We start from the raw sequence: 21,681 nt of genomic DNA on the forward strand, positions 1-21,681 counted from the left end.
TTTGTTAAGACAATTAAAAACAAAAGCTGGAATGATTATTTAATTTATGGGATTGTGCATAATACTTGGCATAAATAATTTATGTGATGATATGATGCTGCTGATGTGGCTTTTTTTTTTTTAATTTATGTGATGATATGATGCTGCTGATGTGGCTTTTTTAATTACGTGGCTTTAATGACTTGGCAAGGATGAATTGCATGGACATTATGACGTGGTATCGATGAATTACATGGACATTATGACGTGGCATCGTTGAGGAATTATTATATAAATAGATAGATAAATAGGTTCATCGATACATGCACCAGACATGAGTATTCTACTATTATCTTTAATTCTTTGTTTGCTAGTAAAATTCAATTATTGATTGAAATTAGGACCCGAATGCAGATCCCATATCCGCAATACAGTGACAGATGATTAGTACACATGATCCTAATTGTTGAAGCTGATGACATCGCCATGAACCAAACCACAGAAGCTATGCGAGATCTCTTTTTGCTGATTTTAGCAATCGCGTCAATTTTCAAACCTCTAGGCAGAAAAGCTTAAACAGGAAAATAATTATTGAACGGCTAAAATACGGTTAGAGAATTGAAAACCGTGTTAAAGACCGACTTCTAATAAATATCAGCAGAAGAATTTACTTTTATATAAATAAATGGTTAAACTCCCTTTTAGCCCTCAATATTTGAGTGTGTACATCGATACAATTTTAATGTTTTAACTTGGCCGATTCAACCCTTCAAGTATTTGATATGCACCGAATAGCGAGCCTCGTACCAAAAAAGGGTATATTACGGATGGACAATCATGACATTTAACACTCACGGGGATTAAAAAAACAATAAACATGGAGCGTTGAAAGGGTTATAATACACGTCTAATATATTCTTTAGAGATTAAAAGGAACATCTAATGTAAGTTAAAAAGAATGAACAAAATTTATCTTCAATAATAATTGTCAAGTTTATCTTCCATTATATAACGTTTTTCAGCTTCATCCCGGTACGAGAGCTCATCAAGACATATCGGAAATTCGAAAAGTTGAATCGGTCGAGTTAAAACATTAAAGCTATCCAAGTTTACAAGGGCATTAGTTTTTATGGGCCTTGCATAACGAAGAATTATTTACAGGATAAGGGACAGTAGATAGGAAGATTACACGCAGAGGTGACCGCATGGATAATGCAAGTTAATAATGGAACAAAAGAAAATCACTGCCTGGTGGTTGGTATGCATATATAGATGTGTCACATGCTCAAGTCCCCTACACAAAATTTCAGCAAATGGATATGAATATTATCATTCAACTCCTTTTCCTCTTTCTTTTTATGCTGTTGATTTGTATCAAGTTTTGGAAACACAGTTGCAGAAGCTCTCCGTTAACTAATTGGCCGGTTTTGGGCATGACACCGGGACTCCTCAAGAATGCTCACAGAATCCATGAATTTGTGACCGATGTTCTTAGAGAAAGTCGCGGTACTTTCCAGTTCAAAGGTCCTGTATTAGCTGACTTGGACTTGCTTGTCACGTCTGACCCTGCTGACATTCACTACATCCTCAGCAAAAATTTCAGCAAATACCCGAAAGGCCCTGAATTTCGCAAGATTTTTGATATTCTTGGAGATGGGATTTTTAATGCTGATGGTTGTCTTTGGGAACTTCATCGCAAAACTACAACTTCTCTGTTTAATCATGCAGGGTTTTATAAGATGTTGCTTGAGTCGACGAAGAATAAAGTGAAGAAAGGGCTGATCCCGGTTCTTGATCATGTCTCGAGAAATGAAATTGAGGTGGATCTGCAGGAGATATTTCAGAGGCTTACTTTTGATAACATTTGTTCCCTGCTTTTAGACCATGACCCTCAAAGCCTCTCCCTTGATCTGCCTTATATTCCATGCGAGAAAGCGTTTACAGCAACTGAGGAGGCACTTCTGTACAGGCATATATTGCCTCAAAGCATTTTGAATCTGCAGCGTTTGATTGGATTTGGTAAAGAGAAAAGCTTAAGTGAAGCTCGAGAATCTTTTGATGAGTTCATATATACTTGCATCTCCAGAAAGCAGCAACAATTAAAAACCGGAGATTCTGATCACTTGTCTGCACAGGAGGACCATAAACTAGATTTGTTTACAGCCTACGACGAAGCATACAAAGGAAAGACTGGAAATCCTGAAATCTTTTTGAGGGACACTTTCTTGAATTTAATGATTGCTGGAAGAGATACCACTAGCACAGCCCTTTCTTGGTTTTTTTGGCTCCTTGCCCAAAACCCTGAAGTTGAATCCAAGATTCAAGGAGAGATCAAATCAAAGTTGCGTTCAGAAGAAGAAGAAATTTGGATGCTTTTTAATGAAAAGGAAGATTTGGGTAAATTAGTTTATCTCCATGGAGCTTTGTGCGAGGCTTTAAGGCTCTTCCCACCGGTTGCTTTGGAGCACAAGGCACCAATACAACCAGACATTCTTCCTAGTGGTCATCCGGTGAATAAAGACTCTAAAATTGTGCTATCGTTTTATTCCATGGGAAGAATGAAGACCATCTGGGGAGAAGATTGCTTAGAGTTCAAGCCAGAGCGATGGATAACTGATAGAGGAGGGATTAAACACGAACCTTCATACAAGTTTCCTGCATTTAATGCAGGGCCAAGAACTTGTTTAGGTAAGGAAATGGCTTTCACTCAAATGAAAATTATTGCAATAAGTATTATACGAAATTACAGAATTGATGTTGTGGAAGGTCATCAGGTAGTACCAAGTGATTCTATTATTCTGCAAATGAAGTATGGTCTGAAAGCCAAGATATCCAAAAGAAGTGTTAGTTCTTGTCAATAATATCAGCACTGCATTTAGAATTTTGGTTTTTGAAGACTGGAATATGAATCAAATGTAATAATCTATGCTGTAATATTACTAGTTTAAGTCTGTCTATGAATGATATGAAATGATACAGGTTGTTTGATACAGTGGCCAGCATATTGTCACTAATTTAGTTTTCTTGGTGGTGTGTTTGTATCATATTGTAACTTTTCTGTTGCATAACATTCCTATAGGTACAGACTATAATACTCCCATCCCGAAACCTGAACTCTGATATTTTGTGTTCTTGTTTATTTGATAATCACACACCGAAACCTCAACTCAGATATCTTGCCTTCTTGTGTATATAGTCCTCACACAAGAATCTTAGTTATTACCGAGTGAGCTTAAGCAAATCAATTTGTGAACTGTTAGGTACTATGTTAAGGACAGGAAGAAAAGCAGGTAGAGGTCCAGGCACAAACATATTGATATTATAACATAACATTCACATGTTGAATAGTACAGAAAATGATACAGGTGTATCTAGAATTTACACGTCGCTCTTGATGGAAGAGCTATATCCAGATTGATCGTCGTAGAACTTAGACCAAAGCATCACGCCCCCATACTTGTCAGAGCCCTTGATAGCTGGAAGGACTTGGGATGTAAGGTCACTTACAGGAATGAAGCCACTTCCAGCTGCATCAGGAGCGGCAGGCAGGCCTAAGAAAATCTTAGTTGCAGGAATATCAGTAGTCCATTGCTTCCACGCATCCTCCAGGTTACTTGTCGCGGCAGAGGAGTACTGGCAAGGAGGGTTGTTGAAGAACTGCACCCAAACATAGTCAAACAGGCCTGTCTGAAGGGCTCCTCCTACCCAAGCATCAGGATAAGGGCATTGAGGAGCAGCCGTGAGGTAAACCTTCTTACCACGCTTACTATAAGCAGAAAGATACCTTGCAAGATCATCCCAGTACTCTCCTGATCCTCCCTCAATATCAAAATCAATTCCATCCAAAACAGCATTTCCTAGAGGCCGCGTAGCTGACTGGCCTCCAAGAAAGTTGTTCCAAAGATATGTTGCCACTTCTCTGGCATCTGCAGCAGAAACAAGGGAGTAACTCCCCGAAGCTCCACCTATCGACAGTATCACCTTAATTCCTTGTGCTTGACAAGATTTTATGTCGGAGCTAAGGCCAGTGCAGCCATTGCTGTAAGGATCACAATGACCTGCAAGATTAATCATGGGTGTCTGGCCGTTGCCAAAGGTAGCCAGAAACGCTAAGTTGACGTATTCATAGTTTCCAGTGGCACATGTCTCTGCTAAAGTTCCTTCTTGCCCATTCTGACCCCAGTAGATTGAAATGCTTCCAGCATCTGAACCTACTACCAATAGTAGCACCAATGAGGAAAACATTGCTAGTGAAAATGCTAATTTAGATGCCATGGCGAGTTTTTAGCTTGTGTGATTCAATGAGGTAATGAATTATTTGTGCTAAACTGGATTCGCGATACTTGATTTATATAGGATAAATAATTCTGTTATTGCATGCCATTAGATTAGCGTTCCTCCTCCGGCATCCTGAGAAATACTACAGATTTTTCTTAGAGAGTTGGCAATTGATTAGGTGTTTTCTTCTTGTCTGTTAACATAATGATAATTTGATGAGACAGCATCTTGGTCAATATCTCAACTTGAGAATGGGCTTTTGATCCTCTGTGTTGCTTAAATAAATGTTGTAATGCTCTTATATGATTTTATTAGTTTGTCGTTCTTAACTTGCACTTGGGTATTAGTTCCAGTAGAAAAATTATAATCCATTAATCTGATTTAATCGGAATAGAAATTCAATATAAGTACAAAAAGTTTATAGTTTTTCGACTGTTTCTCGCATTCAGTTCGTACCAGATAAAGTTAAACTTGAACTAGTACACACCAGTATCAAGATTAATAGTAGTTCATCACCAATATGTTTGCTTATCTACCCTCATAAATCTTAAATTTATGGTTTAATGCTTTTTAACTCTCAATGTTTGGGAGGCGTACCGATGCGGTCTCAATATTTTAACTCTGCCGATTCAATCATCCAACTATCTGATATGTTTCGATTAGCCTCATACTGAGATGAAGTCAAAAAATGGTTATAACGGAGAGTAAACACGACAATTATTATTGAAGATAAAATTTACTTATTTTTTTTAACCGCTAAAGATTACATTAGATGTTGTTTTTAACCCTTTAAGAACACATTTGAATAGTCCTACTGACCTTCAATGTTTAATGTCCTTTTAATCCTAACAAGTGTGAAATGTCATGGTTATCCATCCGTTATATATCGTTTTTTAGTATGAGGTCTAATCAGAATATATCGAATACTTGAAGGGTTGAATCTAGGGCTGAGCAAACGGTCGGTTCGGTCGAAAACCGAACCGAACCGAAATAACCGAAAACCAAACTTTCATATTTTTCGAAACCGAACCGAACCGTACTTCTCTTTCAAACCGAACCGAACCGAACCGAAATTACTTCGGTTTTTTCGGTTCGGTTCGGTTAGAACCGAACTTTTTATATAAAAGAAAAACATTAGTTTCTTCTACTTGTTTTTGGAGCCTCAACTTCATCTTTCTTTCTATTCCAGCCGACTATACTTTTTGTTTAGAAAGGACGGAATGTGAAGCAAGATTAGCAGGGAAGCAAGTTCATGTAGTTTGCGTAGCTTCCCCGACTTAAAGCCATATCAATGCTGAAGATGGCAAAGCTCCTTTACAGCAAAGCCATTTTCATAACATTTGTTAATACAGAGTTCAACCACAGACGCTTCCTTAGAGCAAATCCAATAGGTGTGCTAAATCAAGTCTTAAATCCAAAAATAGGGAATATGGGATAAAATTGCACTCCAACACTATGCTAGTGATGTGCTAAATCACTAGCACAAGCCTCCTCTTCCCTATTTTTAGAATATGCTAGCCACTTCTAAACTATTTTTTATCATTAAAATATTCATTTCTCTCTCTCTTCCACATCATTTCCCTCTCTCCTCCACACCAAAGTTGTTTAAATTTAATATTATTATAATAATAAGGAATGAATATAGGGAATACTATTGGAGCTCATGTGCTAAATCTTGTGCTAAATCACTAAGACATATTATTTTATAATATTTTTAGGGAACCTCTTAGCATAGTGTTGGACTTGCTCTTAAACAAGGATTACTAAACTCTCTGGATAGTCTCCCCAGCTTCATATTCGAAACAATCCCTGATGGCCTCCCTCCTTCAGACCCACTAAATTATATATAAATATAATTTATATATTTTTATGTAAAATTTCGGTTATTTCGGTTAAACCGAAGTTTTGTTTTCCAAAACCGGACCGAACCGAACTTTTAGTTCGGTTATAACTGAAAACCGAACTAACCGGAGTTTTAAAAAATTCCAAATCGAACCGAACCGAAATTGTACAGTTCGGTTTGGTTAGTTCGGTTCGGTTCGGTTTTGCTCACCCCTAGTTGAATCGGCCGAGTTAAAACATTCGAAACTTATTGGTATACACCCCTAAACATTAAGAGTTAAAAAGACATTTAGCCTAAATTTATGTATTTATATTTACATTCATCCAAGTATATAGGATGAATTAGCACAGGTCCGGTTCTGAGGGTAGGCCAGAGGGGTAACGGCCTAGGGCCCAAACTTAGGAGGGGGGCCAATTTTTTTTGTTAAAATCGTGTGCAGATCACTTGTTGGAGAACTCAAAACCCTTGCATGTTCAACAATCAACATATAACAAAATTTAATTTTTTTACAAAGCATATTCATTATGCAAACTATAAATAGTGTTATTTCATTTATAAATCTAAAAAAAAATGTATATTTTACAAGCTAGACATATATTGCAGCACACATGTTGTGCAATGTCCTGCTTGCAAACCATATATGATTTTTCTAGATTTTTAATTAAATTCTAATTTTCATAAATATGATTTGCAAAATTATACGTTTTGTAATATTTTAATTGCAGAACATGCAAGGTCTCCAATGAAAAGTGGTATTCGTAAAATTTTACTCAATGTAATTATAATATCTGTTTTCTGTCATAGGAGCAAATATTAAAATTGATTGATAAAAAATTAGAAGGTGTCCAAATTTCCGGTGATGATGACATTAGTGAATAGAAGTTATTCAAAGTTAAATTCGATAAAAACCTACTTGAGATTCTCAATGTCACGAGAATGGTACTTGAATGGTCTTGCAATTTTATCGATCGAAAAAGGATTTCAAGAAAATATTAAATTCGATAATATCATCAACGATTTGTATCTCGAAATATTTTATAACGTACTCATTTTAAATGAATTGCTAGATTGTGTATTAAATCTTGACTTGTAATTTTTTGTATTTTTTTAATATTTGTTAATAAATATTTGATGATTTAAAATATATTTAAAAAAAATTAAGGGGGACTCAATTTATTTTTTGGCCTAGAGCCCCTCAAAGTTCAGGATCGGGCCTGAATTAGCATGAATTATATCCAAGTATATAGGATGAATTAGCATGAATCAAGGATGGAAAAGTTCCTTGATTTTCACCTCAAATGAGGCGGGGATCATATCGGTGTCTGGAGGTGCGGGAGAATGGTCCTCTCTCCAAAACAATTTTTGTGTGAGAAAGTTCTAAAACTCTTGACCTTGTGAAACAAAGGTACTAATGTATATAGTACAGACTTGTTTTATTTTTTTTTCTTAGATTCATCAATCATGGATTATATTATCATCAAAGTAAATTTTCATAAAAACGTTAGATTCTTGAAATATATATTTTTGGTTCATTGTTCATACGCAAGTGAAAATTTGAGGATGATAGTAATTTAATTGAAAACAGAGCGTTACAGAATTAATATGAGCAGGTCAGATTATCCCAACCTCATTCTCAGGTTTGAGACAGATTGACCAAGAGACTGTCTCATTATATTTACCATTATGTTATCAGACAAGAAGAAAACACCTAATCAATTGCCAACTATCTTTAAAAAAAATTATAAAATTGCCAACTATCCCAAAAATTATCCTATATAAATCAAGTATTGAAGATCTAGTTTAGCACAAAACCTTCATCAGTTTCTTGAAGTTCAAAACATATAAACTCATAATGGCATCTAAATTAGCAGTTTCACTAGCCATGTTTTCCTCATTAGTGCTACTATTAGTAGTTGGTTCAGATGCTGGAAGCATTTCAATCTACTGGGGTCAGAATGGACAAGAAGGGACTTTAGCAGATACATGTGCCACGGGGAACTATGAATACGTTAACTTAGCGTTTCTGGCTACCTTTGGCAATGGCCAGACACCCATGATTAATCTAGCCGGTCATTGTGATCCTTACAGCAATGGTTGCACCAGCCTTAGCTCCGACATAAAATCATGTCAAGCACAAGGAATTAAGGTGATCCTGTCGATAGGTGGAGCTTCAGGGAGTTACTCTCTTGTTTCTGCTGCAGATGCCAGAGAAGTGGCAACATATCTTTGGAACAACTTTCTTGGAGGCCAGTCAGCTACGCGGCCTCTTGGAAATGCTGTTTTGGATGGAGTTGATTTTGATATTGAGGGAGGATCAGGAGAGTACTGGGACGATCTTGCAAGGTATCTCTCTGCTTATAGTAAGCGTGGTAAGAAGGTTTACCTGACAGCGGCCCCTCAATGCCCTTATCCTGATGCTTGGGTAGGAGGAGCCCTTCAGACAGGCCTGTTCGACTATGTTTGGGTGCAGTTCTTCAACAACCCTCCTTGCCAGTACTCTTCTACCGCGACAAGTAACCTGGAGGATGCCTGGAAGCAATGGACTACTGATATTCCTGCAACTAAGATTTTCTTAGGCCTGCCCGCCGCTCCTGATGCAGCTGGAAGCGGCTTCATTCCTGTAAATGACCTGACTTCACAAGTCCTTCCAGCTATCAAGGGCTCTGACAAATATGGCGGTGTGATGCTTTGGTCTAAGTACTACGATGATCAATCTGGATATAGTTCTTCCATCAAGAGCGATGTGTAATATCTAGATACACCTGTATCAATTTCTGTTATTAAACACGTGGATATTATAATATCGTTTATGTTTGTTACTGAACCTGACCTGTTATTCTCCCTGTATCTATACACACTAGAAAATTCGTAAGTTTAATAATTACAATGGACTTGGCATATATGTATTAATTTTTCCAATCAAATCATTCCAAACTTTTATAATAAATTTTATACCCAATTTTTTATTTATAAACAACTCCCATCGTCTATTGTTTATGACATCTCTCTTTCAACGAGACCGCGGAGATTTGACCTCTCATCATCTATGGTTTAGAACATCTCTCTCAAGGCAGCGGAGATACAACCTTTTTCTGAAAAACTGGGCAATAATAATTCTCTAACAATAAGGCAGGCATAATTAATATGTAGAGGTGACCACATGATAGTGAAAGCTCGTAGTGTTACAACAAGAGGACCAGAGGAGCCTGTCCACTTTAAATACTCATGTCCTGGAGGCCTAAACAATCATCTCATTTCATGGCTATTAATATTATCATTCAACTTCTTCCCCTCTTTCTCTTTACGTTCTTAATCTTCCTCACTTTCCGGATCAAATGCAGTTCCAGAAGCTCTCTGCCTACCGACTGGCCCGTGTTTCGCATGACACCGGGCCTTCTCAAGAATGCTCATAGAATACATGAATTTTTCACAGATGTTCTGAAAGAATGCCACGGCACTTTCCATCTCAGAGGTCCTGTATTAGCTGACCTGGACTTGCTGATCACTTCTGAGCCTGCTAACATCCACTACATCTTGAGCAAGAATTTCACCAATTATCCCAAAGGCCCTGACTTCCGCAAGATTTTTGAGATTCTTGGAGACGGTATTTTCAATGCGGATGCTCATCTTTGGGAACTTCATCGCAAAACTACAAACTCTCTCTTTAATAATGCAGAGTTCTATAAGATGTTACTCGAGACAGCGAAGAACAAAGTAGAGAAAGGGCTGATCCCGGTTCTTAATCGTGTCTGGAGAGATGGAACTGAGGTGGATTTGCAGGAGATTTTTCAGAGGCTTACTTTTGATAATATTTGTTCTCTGCTTTTAGACCATGATCCTCAAAGCCTCTCGCTTGAGCTGCCTTATATTCCATGTGAAAAGGCTTTCACACCGACGGAAGAGGCGCTTCTGTACAGACATTTTTTGCCTGAGAGCATATTGAAGCTGCAACGTTTGATTGGAGTAGGTAAAGAAAGAGGTTTAAGTGAAGCTAGAGAAGCTTTTGATAAGTTCATATATTCATGCATCTCCACGAAGCGCCAGCAAGTACAAGATGGGGGTTCTACACATAAGTTAGATTTGCTTACTGCCTATATGGAAGCATACAAAGAAACAACTGGCAATCCTGAAGTATTTTTAAGAGATACTCTGTTAAATTTAATGCTGGCTGGGAGAGATACCACTAGTACAGCTCTTTCATGGTTTTTCTGGCTCCTAGCCAAGAATCCTGCAGTGGAATGCAAGATTCTTGAAGAGATGGAATCAAAGTTGCATTTGAAAGAAGAACAAATTTGGACGCGTTTTGGCAGAAGGGAAGACCTCGGTCAACTGGTTTATCTGCACGGAGCTTTGTGTGAGGCTTTAAGGCTCTTCCCACCTGTTGGTCTGGAGCACAAGGCTCCAATACAACCGGACATTCTTCCAAGTGGTCATCCCATAGATAAAGACTCTAAAATTGTGTTATCGTTTTATTCAATGGGAAGAATGGAAAGCATATGGGGAAAAGATTGCTTAGAGTTCAAGCCCGAGAGATGGATAACTGAGAAAGGAGGAATTAAACACGAACCATCATACAAGTTTCCCGCGTTTAATGCAGGGCCAAGAACTTGTTTAGGCAAGGAAATGGCGTTCACGCAAATGAAAATCATTGCAATAAGTATGATACATAATTACAGAGTTAAAGTTGTTGACGGTCATCAGGTAGTCCCAAGTGATTCTATTGTTCTGCAAATGAAGTATGGTTTGAAAGCCAGGATCTCCAGAAGAAGTGCTTGATCCTTACCTGAAATGTCAGCACTGCGTGTTCTTAAAAGTATTGTACTAGACTACTAGTAATGGACACTGGCATATGAATCAAATGTAATGATGCAAGTATAACAAGTTACCTGTCTTATTACCTATTAATAATATAAAATAATGGGTCTGATTTAAGTAATCTACTTCTAGTGGTAACTCCATTAGCAATCCCTATTGGTGTTCCCTATTATTATTTTAATAATAAATTTGTGTAAATGAAGCGGGAAAAATGAGGGAATCGATAAAGAAAAAAATGAGGGAATCGATAAAGAAAAAAAATGGGAAGGGAATTTTTATTCATAAATATTAAATAGATAATGACCGTAGGTTATCAAAAAAATAGGTATTGACTAGCAAATTCGTGGATGTTCCAATGATTCACGTAATCAGTTGGAGTATTTCTTTTTTTTATACAGTATCTAAATGCAACCCATTTAGGTAATTTATTGGCAAATATTACAGAATTAACTAGTCACCGGTTCATCCTCTCTCTCAAAAATTAAGGTTTGAGCGGCCTCTCATCCTTTATATTTGTCTTTTTTTCAAGTTAGTCCGAGGGGCTTCCACTAGTTTCTCCGGTGGAAGCCCCAACCCCTTTGTTTTCTTTTATTTTTATTGATTTTCTTCCAAGAAAACTCATATTTTTTGGTGTTTGTGAGTCTCTCGTTTTGGAGTGGTTGTTTTGTCTCTCCGTTTGGAATGTTTCGTTATGTTTTGTTTAATTATGTTTGGTTCTTTTTGATGTCGGATATGTTGAGAATGATTCTCTTGATGTTTTTTGGAGATTTGAAAAGTCCGCGTCAGATCTAATCCGACGGTAATTATTACGAGAGTTCACCTTTCGGCTTTCACAACCGAAGATTGCTGAGAGCATTGGGATGACCTCCCATCATCTGTGATTTAAGATATCTCTCTTTGGAGGAGGCAGCGGAGAATCAACATTTTTGGAAAAAACCGTGCAATAATAATTTCCAACGATAAGGGAGGCTGAGAGAGAGATAATTGATACGTAGGTAGAGGTGACCACATCACAGTGCAGGCTAAGTAGTATTACAACAAGAGGACCAGAGCTGCCCATCTACTTTATATACTCATGTCCTGGAGGCCTAAACATCATCTTATTTCATGGCTATCAATATTATCATTCAACTTCTTCCCCTCTTTCTCTTTACGTTCTTAATCTTCCTCACTTTTCGGATCAAATGCAGTTCCACAAGCTCTCTGCCAACCGATTGGCCCGTGTTGCGCATGACACCGGGCCTTCTCAAGAATGCTCATAGAATACATGAATATCTGACAGATGTTCTGAAAGAATGCCATGGCACTTTTCATCTCAAAGGTCCAGTACTAGCTGACCTGAACTTGCTCATCACTTCTGAGCCTGCTAACATCCACTACATCTTGAGCAAGAATTTCACCAATTATCCCAAAGGCCCTGACTTCTTCAAGATTTTTGAGATTCTTGGAGATGGGATTTTCAATGCTGATGCTCATCTTTGGGAACTTCATCGCAGAACTACAAGCTCTCTCTTCAACAATGCAGAGTTCTATAAGATGTTACTCGAGACAGCGAAGAACAAAGTAGAGAAAGGGCTGATCCCGGTTCTTAATCGTGTCTGGAGAGATGGAACTGAGGTGGATTTGCAGGAGATTTTTCAGAGGCTTACTTTTGATAATATTTGTTCTCTGCTTTTAGACCATGATCCTCAAAGCCTCTCGCTTGAGCTGCCTTATATTCCATGTGAAAAGGCTTTCACAGCGACTGAGGAGGCGCTTCTGTACAGGCATTTTTTGCCTGAGAGCATTTTGAAGCTGCAACGTTTGATTGGAGTGGGTAAAGAAAGAGGTTTAAGTGAAGCTAGAGAAGCTTTTGATGAGTTCATATATTCATGCATCTCCACGAAGCGCCATCAAGCACAAAATGGGGCACGTAAATTAGATTTGCTGGCAGCCTATATGGAAGCATACAAAGAAACAACTGGGAATCCTGAAGTATTTTTAAGAGATACTCTGTTAAATTTGATGGTTGCTGGGAGAGATTCGACTAGTACAGCTCTTTCATGGTTTTTCTGGCTCCTAGCCAAGAATCCTGCAGTGGAATGCAAGATTCTTGAAGAAATGGAATCAAAGTTGCATTTGAAAGAAGAACAAATTTGGACGCGTTTTAGCAGAAGGGAAGACCTGGGTGAACTGGTTTATCTGCACGGAGCTTTGTGCGAGGCTTTAAGGCTCTTCCCCCCTGTTGGTCTGGAGCACAAGGCTCCAATTCAACCGGATATTCTTCCAAGTGGTCATCCGATTGATAAAGACTCTAAAATTGTGTTATCGTTTTATTCAATGGGAAGAATGGAGAGCATTTGGGGAAAAGATTGCTTAGAGTTCAAGCCCGAGAGATGGATAACTGAGAAAGGAGGAATTAAACACGAACCATCATATAAGTTTCTAGCGTTTAATGCAGGGCCAAGAACTTGTTTAGGCAAGGAAATGGCATTCACGCAAATGAAAATCATTGCAATAAGTATGATACATAATTACAGAGTTGAGGTTGTTGAGGGTCATCAGGTAGTCCCAAGTGATTCTATTGTTCTGCAAATGAAATATGGTTTGAAAGCCAAGATCTCCAGAAGAAGTGCTTAATCCTTACATGTAATGTCAGCACTGCGTGTTCTTAAAAGTATTGTACTAGACTACTAGTAATGGACACTGGCACATGAATCAAATGTAATGATGCAAGTATAACAAGTTACATGTCTTAGTACCTATTAATAATATAAAATAATGGATCCTATTTAAGTAATCTACTTCTAGTGTTAACTCCATTAGCATTCCCCGTTTGTGTTTCTATTATTATTTTAATAATAAATTTGTGGAAAAGAAGCGGGGAAACGAGGGAATCGATAAAGAAAAAAAAGGAGGGAAATAAATTTCTTATTCATAAATATTAAATAGATAATGACTATATGTTTTAGAAAAAATAGGTATCGACTAGCAAATTCGTGGACGTGTCATGATTGTGTTGGAATACTTTCTTTTTTTATACATTATCTAAATGTGAGTTTAAAAACACATTTAGGGAATTTATTGGGATATATTACAGAATTAACAAGTCCTCGGTTCATCCTTTCTCTCAAAGATTAGGGTTTGAGCCGCGTCTCATCCTTTGTCTTTATTAGGGATGGCAGTTTTACCCGACTCGTTTCGACCTGATTGGATCTACCCGAACCCGATTTTTTTTGGATCTGGATCTGGATCTTATTTTTAGACCCGAAAAAGTTTGGATCTGGATCTGAATCTCAGGTATTTCGTACTGAGACACGACCCGAAACCCGATATAAATCCGATCTGAACCCGAAACCTGAAAAAACCCGATACAAAATATTATATGTGTGTGTTTTTTTTTAAATGTATAATATATATATATATATATATATATATATATATATATATATAGGCTCATGATCAAATAGAAACCACTCTTAAAATAAAAACTAGAAACCAGTTTCCCTACCACTATTTATAACTACGGGTATCACTAATTTATACTGCACTCATCACTGTATTTGTACACTATGTAAACAGCGATTTTTATTATCAAAATTGAGAAAATATACTTATCTAAACTATTGATAATCGATTATAGATGATTAATTTCATCTGTAGGAAGGTTCTTGGTGGTAGAAAGCCGCAAGAGAAGTTGTATGATGATGGAAAGTAGTCGTTAGTTTTGTAAGTTATGATGGAAAGTGTATGTGACTATTGGTGATGATAGACAATGGTGGCAAGTCATGAAAACATTTGGTAATTGTGGTAAGAGGTCCATTATTACGATTTGGGTGAAGATAATGTTCATATACGTTGCATATATGTGTATATATATATATTTATATTCGCGAAATATGTTATACATAAATTAGTGATATGTTATGTACAAATTAGTGATTTCTGTAGGTAAAAATAGTGATAAAAAACTGTCCAGAAACTGGTTTTTAGTTTTTAGGCTAATTTGGTTTCTATTGGAGTAGGACTCTATATATATATATATTGAAATATTATAAAGTATTAGTTATGTATATTAACATTTTACTTAATTTTATATGTGTGATACATAATTTACATTCATATCACCAATATTTCATTTTTCTTAATTATTGTGCATTAAATAATTAAATTACAATAAAAATATAAACGATAAATTGAATGATTGTAAACAATTAAATTAACATATTTCACATATTTATTGTACTAAATGAAACATGTGAAGCCGCTTTTTTATATTCCTAAATTAAAAAAAACATCAATTTTTTGATAGGTATATAATTTTTAGTTTTTATTTTAAATTTTTCTTCAAGTACTCAAAATAAATCTGAACCCGAACCGAAACCCGAAAAAATCCGACGGATCGAATTTGGATCTTCATTTTAGTTACCCGGACTCGAACCGACCCGAAATATAATGGATCAGGTCTGGATCTCAAGAAACCCGACCCGCCCGACCCGTCGCCATCCCTAGTCTTTATCTTTTTTTCAAGTTAATCTGAGGGGCTTCCACTAGTTTTCTCTTGTGAAAATCCCCAACCCCTTTGTTTTCTTTTATTTTTATTGATTTTCTTCCTAGAAAACCCATATTTTTTGGTGTTTGTGTGTCTCTCGTTTTGGAGTAGTTGTTTTGTCTTCCCGTTTGTAGTGTTTCGTTATATTTTTGTTTAATTATATTTTGATCTCTTCGATGTCGGATCTGTTGAGAATGATTCTCTTGTTGTTTTTGGGATTTGAAAAGCCGCGTCAGATCTAAACCGGCAGTAATTATTACAAGAACTCATCTTTTACAACCGAAGATTGTTGAGAGCATCGGGATGACCTCCCATCATATGTGATTTAAGATATATCTCTTTGGAGGAGGCAGCAGAGATTCAACATTTTTGGAAAAGACCGTGCAATAATAATTTTCAACGATAAGGTAGGATGAGAGAAAGAGATAATTGATACGTAGAGGTGACCACATGATAGTGCAAGCTAGTAGTATTACAACAAGAGGACCAGAGCAGCCCATCTACTTTATATACTCATGTCCTGGAAACTTAAACATCATCTTGTTTTATGGCTATCAATATTATCATTCAACTTCTTCCCCTCTTTCTCTTTACATTCTTGATCTTCCTCACTTTGCGGATCAAAAGCAGTTCCAGAAGCTCTCTGCCAACCGATTGGCCCGTGTTTCGCATGACACCGGGCCTTCTCAAGAATGCTCATAGAATACATGAATTTGTCACAGATGTTCTGAAAGAATGCCACGGCACTTTTCATCTCAAAGGTCCAGTACTAGCTGACCTGGACTTGCTGATCACTTCTGAGCCTGCTAACATCCACTACATCTTGAGCAAGAATTTCACCAATTATCCCAAAGGGCCTGACTTCCGCAAGATTTTTGAGATTCTTGGAGACGGGATTTTCAATGCAGATGCTCATCTCTGGGAACTTCATCGCAGAACTACAGGCTCTCTCTTCAACAATGCAGAGTTCTATAAGATGTTACTGGAGACATCAAAGAACAAAGTGGAGAAAGGGCTGATCCCGGTTCTTGATCGTGTCTGGAGAGATGGAATTGAGGTGGATTTACAGGAGATATTTCAGAGGCTTACTTTTGATAACATTTGTTCTCTGCTTTTAGACCATGATCCTCAAAGCCTCTCGCTTGAGCTGCCTTATATTCCATGTGAAAAGGCTTTCACACCGACTGAGGAGGCGCTTTTGTACAGGCATTTTTTGCCTGAGAGCGTTTTGAAGCTGCAACGTTTGATTGGAGTAGGTAAAGAAAGAGGTTTGAGTGAAGCTAGAGAAGCTTTTGATGAGTTCATATATTCATGCATCTCCAAGAAGCGCCAGCAAGCACAAAATGGGACGCATAAATTAGATTTGCTTGCAGCCTATATGGAAGCATACAAAGAAACAACTGGTAATCCTGAAGTATTTTTAAGAGATACTCTGTTAAATTTGATGGTTGCTGGGAGAGATACGACTAGTACAGCTCTTTCATGGTTTTTCTGGCTCCTAGCCAAGAATCCTGCAGTGGAATGCAAGATTCTTGAAGAGATGGAATCAAAGTTGCATTCGAAAGAAGAACAAATTTGGACGCGTTTTAGCAAAAGGGAAGACCTGGGTGAACTGGTTTATCTGCACGGAGCTTTGTGTGAGGCTTTAAGGCTCTTCCCCCCTGTTGGTCTGGAGCACAAGGCTCCAATACGACCGGACATTCTTCCAAGTGGTCATCCCATAGATAAAGACTCTAAAATTGTGTTATCATTCTATTCAATGGGAAGAATGGAGAGCATATGGGGAAAAGATTGCTTAGAATTCAAGCCCGAGAGATGGATAACTGAGAAAGGAGGAATTAAACACGAACCATCATACAAGTTTCCCGCGTTTAATGCAGGGCCAAGAACTTGTTTAGGCAAGGAAATGGCGTTCACGCAAATGAAATTCATTGCAATAAGTATGATACATAATTACAGAGTGGAAGTTGTTGAGGGTCATCAGGTAGTTCCAAGTGATTCCATCATTCTGCAAATGAAGTATGGTTTGAAAGCCAGGATCTCCAGAAGAAGTACTTGATCCTCACTTGTAATGTCAGCACTTCGTGTTCTTAAAAGTATTGTACTAGACTACTAGTAATGGACTGGCATATGAATCAAATGTAAGATCTGAGTTGTATAGTAGTCTGACCAATTAAATAAAATTGCTATAAACCACATGATATGTGCCCACCTTCACAACTAATTTAGTTTTTCTTGCCTTGGCTTTGCAATTTACATGACATTGAAGCATTTCTGTTGTGTAGTCTTTTTTACGCTCAACTATATTAGAGCTTCGGATGGACTCCTAAATCCATGGGAATACGGAAGATGACCGATATGGAGATGGGATACATCAAGATGAGAAAGGCTCCAAGAAAAAGATGCCAACAGCTATCCAAGAGGGTGAAACTGATAAGGAATCAATTATTTTTCCCTCAAATCCACCGAAGTGGAAAATTTTGGTTAAAGTTAAAAATTGGGCCCTTGAGTAATATGTGCCCATCTTTTTTCAGGGTACGAGTCGTCAATTGCGAGAACTAATTTCGTACCTAACCTTTTTTTGACGAAAAAATATTAAGCTAAATGCGCATGTATAACATAATCGGTTGAACGATTTGTTTAGGTTTATGAAGTTATGGATTCAAATCCCTTAATAAATATTCACTCCGTCCACTAGCACCCTTCTTAAGAAATAAATGTTTGATTCAATTTCAATCACAAAACTGAGATAGTCTATGTTAAATAAGTGTAGTATATAAACTTGATTTGCTTACGGCCTATATGGAAGCATACAAAGAAAGAACTGCTAATCAAGCATACAAAGAAAGAACTGCTAATCACAAAAATGAGATAGTCTATGTTTAATGCAGGGCCAAGAACTTGTTTAGGTAAGGAAATGGCGTTCATACAAATGAAAATCGTTGCCATAAGTATTATACATAATTACAAAATGGAACTTGTGAAGGGGCAGCAGGTAGTCCAAAGTGATTTTGTTATATTCTGCAAATGAAGTATGGTTTGAAAGTCTTGGTATCCAAAAGAAGTGCTTACTGCTTAGTGGTTCACAGGAATATCATGTATGCATTTTGCTGGAGTCTGTGAAGCCTGGAATAAGGATTTTAAGTCACCTCCAAATTTGTACGCTACTTGGGCGATTCAAATAAAATTTCTTTGCAACTAATTCATTTAAACATCTCTGTTGCATACTTGCTCCTAATTTGTACATGATTTTGTACAGCAGGATTCACTTGAACTCCTGACCTTTTATTACTGAGAGGATGGATGCATCCAACAAGTTCAATATATAGCTTTTCTTTCGGTGACTTGCAGCGTTTTTAGAAATTCAAAATCCATCTCGGAAGAAATTGGGACAGTAACATCTGATAATTTGAATCAAATGTGCAATATCCCGTTTTAGATGATGAATTTTTTAGGAGATAGCCTTGTAATGTTTACAGCATTTGCGATTTAACGGTCGTCAACATGAAACTAAACTATGGTTTCTTGATTTGTATGAAAAAAACAGAAAATGTAAAAAATAATAAAGATGAAGAACAAAAATATTAATCTAAATAATTTAGTTCAAGTTTAACTGTTTGTAATGTTTGTGGAATAAATTTATTAGTTGATTTGATTGAAATTGAAATGTTGGAAGTTAAAAATTTTAAATTTTTTTATAATTTATTTTGAGTTTTAAAATTTGACTCCATATATTCCCTTTAAAAATATAATTTGTAATATTTTATTAGTATATTACTAGTTTAAAACTAATAAATTATATATAAATTTATCCAAACAACAAAATTAATTTTTTAATTAAAAATAACCTACTTACTAATAATTGCTCAGTCCCAAAAAACTCAACACAGGTACTTGTAAATAATACTTTTCATTTTTTTATTTTATACAAAATTTTAAAATTCATACTTTTAGATGAAACAAAAAGATTTCAAATTAATATTTACAAATATCTTTTCCAAAATAATACTTTCTTTTACTTGCTTATGTTAAAAATATTACTACAAATAAATTTGATTGTATCGTGTCATTTGTGTGATATGTAGTGGCCAAATTTGAGTCGCTGAAAGATGATAATTTATTAGATGGATACACATGGTTGATTTTAATTAGATGGTTTATATATACACACACAAGAGGCCTCCATCATTATTATTTAGTGTGATTAAAATCAACATACAATACTAACAAAGACCGGGAATAATTTTTGCATTATCTAGGATTTTTTATTGTAAAAAATAAAATTAAATGTGATTTGAGATGCATTAGTAGAGATGAATAATTCAATACTCCGATTCTCCAATTTTAATCAATTACAAACAATAGTAAATATATGAAATTAGCTATGAATAAATAACAAAGATATGATTCTAATTCATATCAAAATATAGAAAGTAATCAACACATTTGATGTTAGAGTTAATATTTTTATAAAATCTCGAGGAAGTACTATGAAAAATGTAATGACATTTTTGAAAAGCTATTTCAGTTATGATTGTGCTGATTGTGTTTTTATGAAGACCAAGAACTTATATATAAATCAAATCCGGGGAGGCTAAACATCATCCTGCTTCATGGCTTTTAATCTCCTCATTCATATTCTTACCATCTTTCTCATTCCATTGTTAGTCTTTCTGAAATTTTGGATCAAAGCCGGTTGTAAAAGCTCTATTCCAACAGATTGGCCCGTGTTTCGCATGACACCTGGAGTTCTCAAGAATACTCATAGAATACATGAATTTGTTACAGATGTTCTGAAAGAATGCCATGGTACTTTTCAGTTCAAAGGTCCGGTATTAGCCGACTTAGACTTGCTTGTCACTTCTGAGCCTGCTAACATCCACCATATCTTGAGCAAAAATTTCACCAATTATCCAAAAGGCCCTGACTTTCGCAAGATTTTTGATATTCTTGGAGACGGGATTTTCAATGCTGATGCTCATCTTTGGGAACTTCATCGCAAAACTACAACCTCTCTGTTCAACAATGCAGAGTTCTACAAGATGTTACTAGAGTCGACGACGAATAAAGTGAAGAAAGGGCTGATACCAGTTCTTGATCATGCCTCGCGAGATGATATTGAGGTGGATTTGCAGGAGATATTTCAAAGGCTTACTTTTGATAGCATTTGTTCTCTGCTTTTGGACTATGATCCACAGAGCCTCTCGCTTGAGCTACCGTATATTTCATGTGAGAAGGCTTTCACAGCCACTGAGGAGGCACTTCTGTACAGGCATGTATTGCCCGAAAGCATTTTGAAGCTGCAAAGTGTGACTGGATTTGGTAAAGAAAGAGGTTTGAGTAAAGCTCGAGAAGCTTTTGATCAGTTCATATATTCATGCATCTCCACAAAGCGCCAACAATTACAAATCAAAGATTCTGTAAAGTTTTCTCCACCTGAAGGCCATAAACTTGATTTGCTTACAGCCTATATGGAAGCATACAAAGAAAAGACCGGAAATCCTGAAATATTTTTAAGGGACACTTTGTTGAATCTAATGCTGGCTGGAAGAGATACCACTAGTACAGCTCTATCTTGGTTTTTTTGGCTCCTTGCCAAGAACCCTGCAGTGGAACGCAAGATTCTTGAAGAGATTGACTCACAGTTGCATTCCAAAGAAGAAATTTGGATGCTTTTTAGGAAAAGGGAGGACTTAGGTAAACTGGTTTATCTACACGGATCTTTGTGTGAGGCTTTAAGGCTCTTCCCACCAGTTGCTTTGGAGCACAAGGCTCCAATGCAGCCAGACATTCTTCCAAGTGGTCATCCGGTGAATAAGGACTCTAAAATTGTGTTATCCTTTTATTCCATGGGAAGAATGGAGAGCATTTGGGGAAAAGATTGCTTAGAGTTCAAGCCAGAGAGATGGATAACTGATAAAGGAGGGATCAAACACGAGCCTTCATACAAGTTTCCCGCATTTAATGCAGGGCCAAGAACTTGTTTAGGCAAGGAAATGGCGTTCATACAAATGAAAATGGTTGCGACAAGTATTCTACATAATTACAAAATCGAAGTTGTGAAGGGGCAGCAGGTAGTTCCAAGTGATTCTGTTATTCTGCAAATGAAGTATGGTTTGAAAGTCATGGTTTCCAAAAGAAGTTCTTAGTGCTGGAGTCTAATTAGTTGAAGACTGGAATAAGGACTTTAAGTCAGCTTCTAATTTGTACGCTACTTTGGCGAATCAAATAAAAT

General features: G+C 36.8%; 6 protein-coding genes across 7 annotated transcripts; 5 read left to right on the plus strand and 1 right to left on the minus strand.

Annotated features, from left to right (window-relative positions):
• The first annotated feature begins 1,161 nt into the window (after positions 1-1,161).
• On the plus strand, positions 1,162-8,924 carry LOC108220877 (hevamine-A). Of its 2 annotated transcripts, XM_017394759.2 has the most exons (2): positions 1,278-1,350; positions 8,011-8,924. In XM_017394759.2, the coding sequence occupies exons 1-2, from the start codon at positions 1,293-1,295 to the stop codon at positions 8,847-8,849; spliced, it is 897 nt and encodes a 298-aa protein (XP_017250248.1). In that variant the 5' UTR covers positions 1,278-1,292; the 3' UTR covers positions 8,850-8,924. The 2 variants fall into 2 exon arrangements, with proteins under 2 accessions (XP_017250246.1, XP_017250248.1); XM_017394757.2 differs by lacking the exon at positions 8,011-8,924 and having other exon boundaries at positions 1,162-2,971.
• Positions 3,277-4,302, minus strand: LOC108220878 (hevamine-A). The gene has a single exon (XM_017394761.2). The coding sequence runs from the start codon at positions 4,252-4,254 to the stop codon at positions 3,358-3,360; it is 897 nt and encodes a 298-aa protein (XP_017250250.1). The 5' UTR covers positions 4,255-4,302; the 3' UTR covers positions 3,277-3,357.
• Positions 8,925-9,328: 404 nt separating the features above from the next.
• LOC108221094 (alkane hydroxylase MAH1-like) lies at positions 9,329-11,036 on the plus strand. The gene has a single exon (XM_017394996.2). The coding sequence runs from the start codon at positions 9,359-9,361 to the stop codon at positions 10,874-10,876; it is 1,518 nt and encodes a 505-aa protein (XP_017250485.1). The 5' UTR covers positions 9,329-9,358; the 3' UTR covers positions 10,877-11,036.
• Positions 11,037-11,707: 671 nt separating this feature from the next.
• Positions 11,708-13,694, plus strand: LOC108222168 (alkane hydroxylase MAH1-like). The gene has a single exon (XM_017396072.2). It carries the CDS (start codon positions 12,023-12,025, stop codon positions 13,532-13,534), a length of 1,512 nt encoding a protein of 503 aa, XP_017251561.1. The 5' UTR covers positions 11,708-12,022; the 3' UTR covers positions 13,535-13,694.
• Positions 13,695-15,829: 2,135 nt separating this feature from the next.
• Positions 15,830-17,670, plus strand: LOC108220603 (alkane hydroxylase MAH1-like). Its single transcript, XM_017394410.2, has one exon. It carries the CDS (start codon positions 15,994-15,996, stop codon positions 17,503-17,505), a length of 1,512 nt encoding a protein of 503 aa, XP_017249899.1. The 5' UTR covers positions 15,830-15,993; the 3' UTR covers positions 17,506-17,670.
• A 2,389-nt stretch (positions 17,671-20,059) lies between these two features.
• On the plus strand, positions 20,060-21,595 carry LOC108221271 (alkane hydroxylase MAH1-like). The gene has a single exon (XM_017395160.1). It carries the CDS (start codon positions 20,060-20,062, stop codon positions 21,593-21,595), a length of 1,536 nt encoding a protein of 511 aa, XP_017250649.1.
• The last annotated feature ends 86 nt before the right edge of the window (positions 21,596-21,681 follow it).

Source organism: Daucus carota, chromosome 5 (assembly GCF_001625215.2).
Source record: "Daucus carota subsp. sativus chromosome 5, DH1 v3.0, whole genome shotgun sequence".
Taxonomy (NCBI): Eukaryota; Viridiplantae; Streptophyta; class Magnoliopsida; order Apiales; family Apiaceae; genus Daucus; species Daucus carota.

Bases quoted from the DNA above. Each gene is read 5' to 3' on its own strand.
- LOC108220877 (XM_017394757.2), top strand. From the start codon at position 1,293: ATGGATATGAATATTATCATTCAACTCCTTTTCCTCTTTCTTTTTATG.
- LOC108220878 (XM_017394761.2), bottom strand. From the start codon at position 4,254: ATGGCATCTAAATTAGCATTTTCACTAGCAATGTTTTCCTCATTGGTG.
- LOC108221094 (XM_017394996.2), top strand. From the start codon at position 9,359: ATGGCTATTAATATTATCATTCAACTTCTTCCCCTCTTTCTCTTTACG.
- LOC108222168 (XM_017396072.2), top strand. From the start codon at position 12,023: ATGGCTATCAATATTATCATTCAACTTCTTCCCCTCTTTCTCTTTACG.
- LOC108220603 (XM_017394410.2), top strand. From the start codon at position 15,994: ATGGCTATCAATATTATCATTCAACTTCTTCCCCTCTTTCTCTTTACA.
- LOC108221271 (XM_017395160.1), top strand. From the start codon at position 20,060: ATGGCTTTTAATCTCCTCATTCATATTCTTACCATCTTTCTCATTCCA.